The following is a 9782-nucleotide window of genomic DNA, read 5'->3' on the forward strand; positions in this document are numbered from 1 at the left end:
TAGAATCTCTTTCCCGAATATTTTATTTAACTTTGAAACCAGACTGCTGATATAGAGTGTTAAATTGAATACTAAATTACCATTATATTGAAGTATGGTAAAATAACCAATTAATAATTTTATTCAGCCTTTATTCAGTTTTACTAACACATGATAGAAAGTATAGCAGCAAAACTTCAAGCAATCGCAGAATGGTCCCATCAGTCTGTATACACATCAGAATTTGCATCATTCATTGAGTGCATGTCTGGGCTTAAAAGATAAAACTATGCAGAACTTTTTATCTTCTCTCTTCCATGTTCTACTTAACGGCTGATGTGGCCCCAGTATTAAAATAACTGCACACCCCTGCTCAATTGAATATGTAACACTAATACTGTACAACCCCAATTCCAAAAAAGTTGGAAACCATATGCTAATGCTAATAAAAACAAAAAGGAGTGATTTGCAAATTATATTCACCCTTTGCTATATTCAAAGCACTACAACTAACATTTATATGATGTTTTACCTTGAGAATTTCATAGTTTTTTGAAAATGTACAGTAATTTAAAATCAGATGATTGCAACATGATCCAAAAAAGCTGAGACGGGGCAATTTAAGACTAATAACAATTTGACGAGTTGAAATAACAAGGCTATATGAAACAGATGTTAAACAGGTGAGGCAATTGTGTCATAATACTGTATACTGTATAAGTAGCCTCCATAAACAGCCAAGAGCAAGGATCATTCAAGACTTGTCAATTTGCCAACAGATGCTTCAGCAAATAATCCAGCACTTTGAGAACAATGTTCCCCAAAGACAAATTGGAAGGATTTTCAGCATTTCACCCTCTAAAATGTACAATATAGTAAAAAGATAAAAAAAAAATATGGTCAAATCTCGGTGCGTAAAGGGCAAGACCAAAATAATTTCTGAATGCGCGTGATCTCTAATCCCTCAGACGTCACTGTCTTAAAAAAAGTCATTCATCTGTAGTGGATATCATGAACATGGGCTTGGGATAACTTTAGTTAACATTTGTTAGTCAACACAACTTGACACAACAAGACTTTACTATGCAAAGCAGAAGCCCTACATCAACACTGTCCAGAAGCGCTGCCGACTTTTCTGGGCTCGGTCTCATCTTAGATGGAAAGTAGAACAGTGGAACTGTGTTTTTTGGTCTGAAGGGTCCACATTTCAAAACGTTTTTGAAAAACAAAGCCGTCATGTCATCCAGGCCAAAGAGGAAAAGGGCGATCCAAGCTGTTATTAGCATCAGGTCCAAAAGCCAGTGTCTGTATGGGCCAGGGGGGTGCCGGTGCCCATGGCATGGGTAACTCACACATCTGTGAGAACACAATGAATGCAGACAGATATGTAAAAATTTTGGAGCAACATATACTGCCATCCAGCACTGTCTTTTCCAGGGACATCCCTGCATTATCCAGCAGGACAACTTCAAACCACACACTGCCCGGATTACTGTCCTTCAAAACTACTTCTACAACTATGTTGTTACAGTGCATCCGGAAAGTATTCACAGCGCTTCACTTTTTCCACATTTTGTTATGTTACAGCCTTATTCCAAAATGGATTAAATTCATTATTTTCCTCAAAATTCTACAAACAATACCCCATAATGACAACGTGAAAGAAGTTTGTTTGAAATCTTTGCAAATTTATTAAAAATAAAAAACAAACAAACAAACAAAAAAAAAATAAATAAATAAATAAATAAATCACATGTACATAAGTATACACAACCTTTGCTCAATACTTTGTTGAAGCACCTTTGGCACCAATTACAGCCTCAAGTCTTTTTGAGTATGATGCTACAAGCTTGGCACACCTATTTTTGGGCAGTTTCTCCCATTCTTCTTTGCAGGACCTCTCAAGCTCCATCAGGTTGGATGGGGAGCGTCGGTGCACAGCCATTTTCAGATCTCTCCAGAGATGTTCAATTGGGTTCAAGTCTGGGCTCTGGCTGGACCACTTAAGGACATTCACAGAGTTGTCCCGGAGCCACTCCTTTGTTATCTTGGCTGTGTGCTTAGGGTCCTTGTCCTGTTGGAAGATGAATCTTCGCCCCAGTCTGAGGTCCAGAGCGCTCTGGAGCAGGTTTTCATCAAGGATGTCTCTGTATATTGCTGCATTCATCTTTCCCTCGATCCTGACTAGTTTCCCAGTTCCTGCCGCTGAAAAACATCCCCACAGCATGATGCTGCCACCATCATGCTTCACTGTAGGGATGGTATTGGCCAGGTGATGAGCGGTGCCTGGTTTTCTCCAGACATGACGCTTGCCATTCAAGCCAAAGACCAGAGAATTTTGTTTCTCATGGTCTGAGAGTCCTTCAGGTGCCTTTTGGCAAACTCCAGGTGGGCTGTCATGTGCCTTTTAGTGAGGAGTGGCTTCCGTCTGGCCCCTCTACCATACAGGCCTGATTGGTGGAGTGCTGCAGAGATGGTTGTTCTTCTGGAAGGTTCTCCTCTCTCCACAGAGAAACACTGGAGCTCTGTCAGAGTGACCATCAGCTTCATGGTCACCTCCCTGACTAAGGCCCTTCTCCCCCGATCGCTCAGTTTGGCCAGGAAGCCAGCTCTAGGAAGAGTCCTGGTGGTTCCAAACTTCTTCCATTTACGGATGTTGGAGGCCACTGTGCTCATTGGGTCCTTCAATGCTGCAGAATTTTTTGTGTACCCTTCCCCAGATCTGTGCCTCGATACAATCCTGTCTCGGAGGTCTACAGACAATTCCTTGGACTTCATGGCTTGGTTTGTGCTCTGACATGCACTGTTAACTGTGGGACCTTATATAGACAGGTGTGTGTCTTTCCAAATCATGTCCAATCAACTGAATTTACCACAGGTGGACTCCAATCAAGTTGTAGAAACATCTCAAGGATGATCAGTGGAAACAGGATGCACCTGAGCTCAATTTTGAGTGTCATGGCAAAGGCTGTGTATACTTATGTACATGTGATTGTTTTCGTTTTTTATTTTTAATAAATTTGCAAAGATTTCAAACAAACTTCTTTCACATTGTCATTATGGGGTATTGTTTGTAGAATTTGCAGGAAAATAATGACTTTAATCCATTTTGGAATAAGGCTGTAACATAACAAAATGTGGAAAAAGTGAAGCGCTGTGAATACTTTCCGGATGCACTGTACCTGCCAGTACAATTCAATCAATCATAGAGGAATTTCAAGCAGTTCATGTTGATGGAATGCAGGCCATGCTTGTTAGACTAAAAGAAAAGCTGTTATCATCATCAGATATACCAACCAAATATACTAATGGCCTTGTTGTTGTTGTTGTAGACCACAACAGCTGTGGTTATATCTTTGGAAAAATATCAGTGATACTCATTAGTACAACTGATGTCTACTTTGTTGTTGAACTGTATGAAACTGCAATGAAATACTTCAAAGAAAAATAAAAGTCTCTCTTCATTTTAGTAGATGTAAGAAATTATGACATTACAGCACTAGTAAAGTAACCCCTTAAAATAATAAATGTAGTGCTGGTTTCACAGATATGGCTTAAAGATATGTCAGTGCAAGTTGCTTTCAGTTAAGACCGCTCAAACATGCATTTTAGTCTGGGACTAGTCTATGAAACGGGGCATTAAATAATAATAATAATATATATATATATATATATATATATATATATATATATATATATATATATATATATATATATATATATATTATATATATATATATATTTAGGTTTGGAATTCATTTAACGAAACACCCACAGCTTTTAGGGATTATGAACTGCTCTCTAATGCATGGTTAAAATATTAATTGTTTTTTTTTCCATCCAAAGTAATTTAATTTCTTAAGAAGACTAAACCAATAAATAAACCAGACCAGTTACATAGACACTTACATTCATATATGGCACAAATAGGTTTCTAACAACATTATGGAGAGTAAATTTAATATTTTTTACATTTTGTGTAAGACTATCCCTTTAATGCACTTATTTTTTTTTATAATTATATAAAACTAATGAAATAACCTTTTTAAAAATAACTGTGTTAATCTGAGCTTTTGCTGAGTAATCTTAGTATTTATTTATTTATTTTTTAAAATATTTTTTTTTAATGTTGTTTTCAAGGAAACTTCCACAAAGATGTCAATAGAAAATGAGCTAAACCTACCAGCCACACCAAGGCTTATCATGCTTGGTAAGTAGAAAATATATAGTAAACAATGTATATGTTTCTTTGCAGTTTTTATGGTGACTTTTCATATTTCAGGAGATACACTTCTAACTTCATGTAAGTGGATGGTCAGCATTGAGGGGAGAATGACTCATTGCACTGATGAGCAGCTGGATTTTGCTGCAGCACTCTCTGTGCTTTTTGGTTGCTTTTATATTTTTAATATCGAGTACCAGGAGTCAGCCAGTGCCACACTAGAGCTCATTCAAAGGTAAATGTTAAAAACCATTATGTCCAATCATGGTTTTATTTAAGTAACGCTAGTCCTATACACACGGGGAACAACTACTGTTTTGACACATTTTTGCCAATGTGTGTGTTTGTGTGCACATTTTTAATTATATATGTATTTGTTGTTGTACTTGGTTCTCATAATACTGTGTTTGATTTGTTACTAACTGATAAAATTCTAAAATTGATGTTGTCTGATATGATCATGAGGTTCTTTGTGAGGATTAATCCTGAGGGGACAAAGTGTGCTTCAAAATCTGGAACTAGCCGCAAATCTGGGTCTACTGTTAAAAGAAAGGTTCAAAATGTTAACCCACACATCCATATATTTTTGCAGAGGCTCACCGAATTTGAGTGGAAAACATCTAATTAAGTAAGTTAAAGCAGTATTTATAAAGACTTCACGGCTGGTCCGCTGGGAAATTCCCGGTTCTCCCTATGGCCAGTCCGTGAATCGGTACAATTTTGTAGTATATTAACAAAAGTTACTAATAAATACAGCATTTATTAATCTCAGTTAACCTTAATTTAGACATTTATTTAATTTATTTGTGATGCATGACATACATGTGCATAAGTGAATGTAGGCTTTACAACCTTATTATAAAGCATTTTTCTGTGAAATGAAAATGAATTCTTTATCACTGTAAAATCTGGAACCCTTGATTAAGCAAAAGTGTATGACACAGCAAAGCAAAATAGAATTTGTTGTGCTGAAATGCTTAATTTATTTTGTTTTATTACAAGAATATTGTTAATTAATACTGTATCAAGATTGCTTTTGCAACTTACTGTTCAATAATACACTGCAATGCTTTGTACGCACAGTGAACAAACACTTAGTGTGTTGTGTATTTCAGTCCCCCAGTCTTTTCACTAAAATGAAATGCTTAAAGAAAAATGTAGATGCAAAAAAAAAAAAAAAAAATTTGAAATATTTCAGAATCCCAGGAATGACCCTCATATTGTTATGATGTTATAAGTGTAAAAATGCTTTGTAAAGGAGTAATGTAATCTCTGATACTGCTGACACCTCTGTGTGAGGGCTTCTGGGTGTGTTTTGGTATTCGGGTGTGTTCTGCCCCCTTTGAAGCTCTATTTAAACAGAAGCCTGGTCAAACAAATTCGCATTTTCTGGCTTCTAGCAAAGGAACTTCATCAGACCGCAGCAATCTATGTAAGTGTATTTCAATTATAAATCAATTGTAAAATTTTGTAAGGATGTATGCATGAAAAGTTTCCTAATTCATGTCTGAGCATTTTGTATCCTTTGTCAATGTTGCATAGAAATTTGGTGTGATTTAATATTGTTTTAATCTACTTTAATTACTGAGACATTTGGGTTTTCATTGGGGTTTGCAACAGAGAATTCAGAGAACTCAAATGGTGTCTGTAATCAGCACTGCACTTCTCATGGTTCTTGCACTGTTAATAATTATCTGTGTAGTGGGATTGAGATCAGTCTGCCAATAAACATGTAGCTGTCCATTGATTTAACCATGCTGAAAATTACCCAATAGCGCTGTTTCGTTCCATTTTCGTTGTGTTTGCCGATCTACAACAAAATTTGGTCACAAAAAGTCACCATTTAGTTGCAACCTATAGCCCTGAAATTACATTATATCAGTTTATTGTTTGAAAGTACCAGTCTAACACCATGTCCTAACCAGACACAAAGCAATAAAGTGACAAGCATGAGGACATTTTGTCAATCCCTTGTATTTTTTATTTCTACAGAGGCATTGAATCATCATTGTGAAGCACCATGTTCCTTACAAAAATCTAGAGTTCTGGCAAACTTAACACAAATTTCCCCCTGAATATTTTCACATGCAAATGAGCTTGTGATTCACCACAAATGTTTTCCAGAAGTTAACAGCTCTTCACCGGTGGCGAAACCTGCTGCAAACCTTTGGTGACAATGAAGAGTTTGGCGTAAAGCTCATTTGCATGTGAAAATAACGAGTGGCAAATTTGCTGCAACTCAAACTTTGCTGAGTTTTTGTAAAGGGTCTGGTTAGGACACAGTGCAAAGAATATTAAGCAAAGTTACATTAAAGTTTGTGCTTACTTGATTTGCTTTTGCCATTGATTACTTGGTCATTACTGATGTTAAACTGTGATCTCATTTTCAGATTACTTCCATTATGTCCTACCCAACAACTCTATATTTAATTGGTGGTAATGGAGGTGATCCATTTTCATTTACTGGTCAGAACAACGGTGCCAGTCTAGAGAAGATCGGGGTTTGGGTTGAAGGATGGCAAGTAAAGGCTGTCAGGGTCTGGCTTTCAGATGGGAACAATCAAACCTTTGGGGAACCATCAGGACCGTATCAAGAGTTCACGTTCCAGCCTGGTGAGTGTTTCACCTCACTGTCCCTGTGGGGAAATGGAGCTGGAACACGTCTCGGAGCCATCAAATTCAGGACCAGTCGGTCTAGAGAATTTTTCGTGAAAATGACAAGCTGGCCATTAAAAACAGAATACCCTATCGATGTCGGATCTGGATTTTGTCTGGGTGTTGTAGGAAGAAGTGGTGCAGACATCGACTGCATGGGATTTCTGTTTCTCAATGCTGTTCAATCAGCAATTCTCACCAATGTCAATTATCCCACCATTAACCAAAAGGTTCCTCAGGTCAGTGTGGAAGAACTTAAGTTCATCACTTACACAAATGACACCTCAGTCAGTCAAACACAAATAATCGAAACTTCAAAGAAAGTAATCACAAAATCCTCATGGTCTGTGAGTAACAACTTCACAGCTACATTTTCTGTGGAAGTCAAGGCTGGGATTCCAGAGATTGCAGAAGTTTCAACAGGATTCAGTTTTACTGTTGGAACAGAAAACACATACAGTCACGAGAAAATGGCTGAAAGAACGGAAACTCTGACTTCCAATATAGAAGTTCCACCAGGAAAGAAGGTAGATGTTGATATCACCATTGGCAGATCCAGTTTTGATCTGCCTTACACTGGCACAGTAATTATAACTTGCAAGAATGGCAGTGTGCTACAGTATGAAAATAGTGGCCAATACAAAGGTGTCACATACACCGATATCAAAGTGAATACTAAAGAGTCCAGCCTGTGAGCTAAAGAGCTTTTTTATCTATATATACACACATACATGTCCAGAAGGATATGAACAGCAACTTATTATAGAAATCCAGTATTTAAAAACCATAAAACTCCAAACATACAAAGATATTCTGGAGAATTGTGAGAATTTAACAATGTTTGTCGACATCTAGAAATGTTCATGCTTAGGCCAGCTTTCTTCAGTCTCATTTAGATTTTTGCTTATGGTTTTATCACTGATGTATCAATTGTTTTCACATTATTTTGTTTGGGTGTTGGGAAGGGGGAGGGAAATCATATGTATATCATTTGTTACAAAAAAAAACTTCCAGTGCCAATACACAAATATCCATATCGCACTGAACTTTGTTTAATCTCCTTAAAATGTTACAGGTTACAGGATTAATATCAATATGTATGATTTTCAAATGTGTTTGATCTGATATCTTAATAAAAGCATTTTACTTTATTCAGTAAAAACTCTGTTCTGTTCTTTACATGGCATTCACAAACAGACTTAGGCATAGAACATTTCCTAAGTCAGTTTTAAGATAGACATTGTGTTTCATTTCAAATATAGTAACAATAGCCATTAGTTTATATGTTTGTTAAAACACACATACACACATACACACACACACACAAAAGGGCATTATTAAGTAACACCACACTGTGTTCTGTGTAACAGCGAATAAGGTCTATAAATAAACTTGAACTCTAGAGTAATGTCTTTATGGAAAGTATTCAAGGTAAAATTAATAAACAGTCTCACCTGGTATAAGCTGTTCTGCCAGTCATACTCAATGAAGTCCCTGAAGAACGATGCCACATGTGGATTGAGGGACTCATTCTTTCGTTGGACCATCTTGCCAGTCCTTCTGCTCACCTGGACCTTGGAAGCGCACTGCTCTGGATTTATCCTGACAAAAAAATCAGTAAATATAAAATACATCATACATTACCCTAGCCAAGGAGAAAAACAGTGATAGTTTGGATTCTTACCCATTGCTGCTCCAGTGGCAGTTCTGGCTTAATTGATGCCCTAGGCGAGATCCGACGTGGCGCCCCCCCTTAACTTCCCAGATTTAGAGTAAAAAGGGATTATCTATCTATTACTCACCCACACCTATCATATCACTTCTAAAGACATAGATTTAACCACTGGAGTCTTATGGATTACTTTTATGCTGCCTTTGCACTTTTTGGAGCTTCAAGGTTCTGGCCAACATTCACTTGCATTTTATGGACCTACAGAGTTGAAATATTCTTCTAAAAATCTTCATTTGCATTCTGCAAAAGAAAGAAAGCCATGTTTCTGGAATGGCATGAGGGTGAGTAAATGATGAGAGAATTTTACTTTTTGGGTATAACTAGACAATGAATATAGAAATATATATATATATATATATATATATATATGGCTAATGGTATCAACATGTACATTATATATACAGAACTTAAATTGCACAATTCAATTATAGGGTCAATAAATAAAGAAAATGGCAGAATACATACAGATTGCTGCTTGTGCTATTACACATAATTCCTAATTTCAAATTTAACCCTCCCCTCCTAGTTTTCATTGATGCAAAATCATCAATGACTTTGTCAAATCTGCCCAACAATCACATGGTTGATATGTATTTTCTCAAGACCACTCAGTCCATCCTGTGTCACGGTGTGCCTATACTGTTGATTATGGTTATCTTATGTTTGTTCAGATTCAGAATGTGAGAATGCATTATGAACATCTAGAATTTATACATGTGCAGGGGCGATCGATCACGTACCCTGTTGTGCCGCCCCAGAGAGCGTTGCCGCCATAGGTACCTGCCTATAACACCTATGCCAGGATCCGCTACTGTGCTGCTCCATGGGAGTGTAATACATCCACCAAGCTCCTATCAAAAATGTTGTGCTGTTTAAAAGTCTTACCCGTTGTTGCATTTTATTTCGCTACTGCCCACTTCAGTACTTGGTGACCCATGCCTCACGGTCGCTAGCAAGAGAAAAACGAGTGATAAGCTTCTCCAAATGGAGCCAACACACACACGATTCCAATTGAACTTTTATCCAATAATGTTCATGTAACTGATGACGTTATCAACTAAATGTCACCAGATAACAAAATCAAAATTTCATGTGCAAATAGTTTCTTTTGATAATATTATGCACACCAGCTTACTAGCTAAGGAGGGTGCCTCTCTCTACTTCTGTCTTCCCAGTGCACTCTTAAACACATAG

At 37.1% G+C, this 9782-nt stretch overlaps 1 protein-coding gene across 1 annotated transcript; it reads left to right on the top strand.

The window, feature by feature from the left end:
• Positions 1 to 5537: 5537 nt before the first annotated feature.
• Positions 5538 to 8018, top strand: LOC127432466 (aerolysin-like protein). Its single transcript, XM_051683581.1, has 2 exons — positions 5538 to 5633; positions 6592 to 8018. Exon 2 carries the CDS (start codon positions 6604 to 6606, stop codon positions 7549 to 7551), a length of 948 nt encoding a protein of 315 aa, XP_051539541.1. The 5' UTR covers positions 5538 to 5633; positions 6592 to 6603; the 3' UTR covers positions 7552 to 8018.
• The last annotated feature ends 1764 nt before the right edge of the window (positions 8019 to 9782 follow it).

The sequence above is a fragment of the Myxocyprinus asiaticus genome, chromosome 42, assembly GCF_019703515.2.
Source record: "Myxocyprinus asiaticus isolate MX2 ecotype Aquarium Trade chromosome 42, UBuf_Myxa_2, whole genome shotgun sequence".
In the NCBI taxonomy this organism is placed as follows: Eukaryota; Metazoa; Chordata; class Actinopteri; order Cypriniformes; family Catostomidae; genus Myxocyprinus; species Myxocyprinus asiaticus.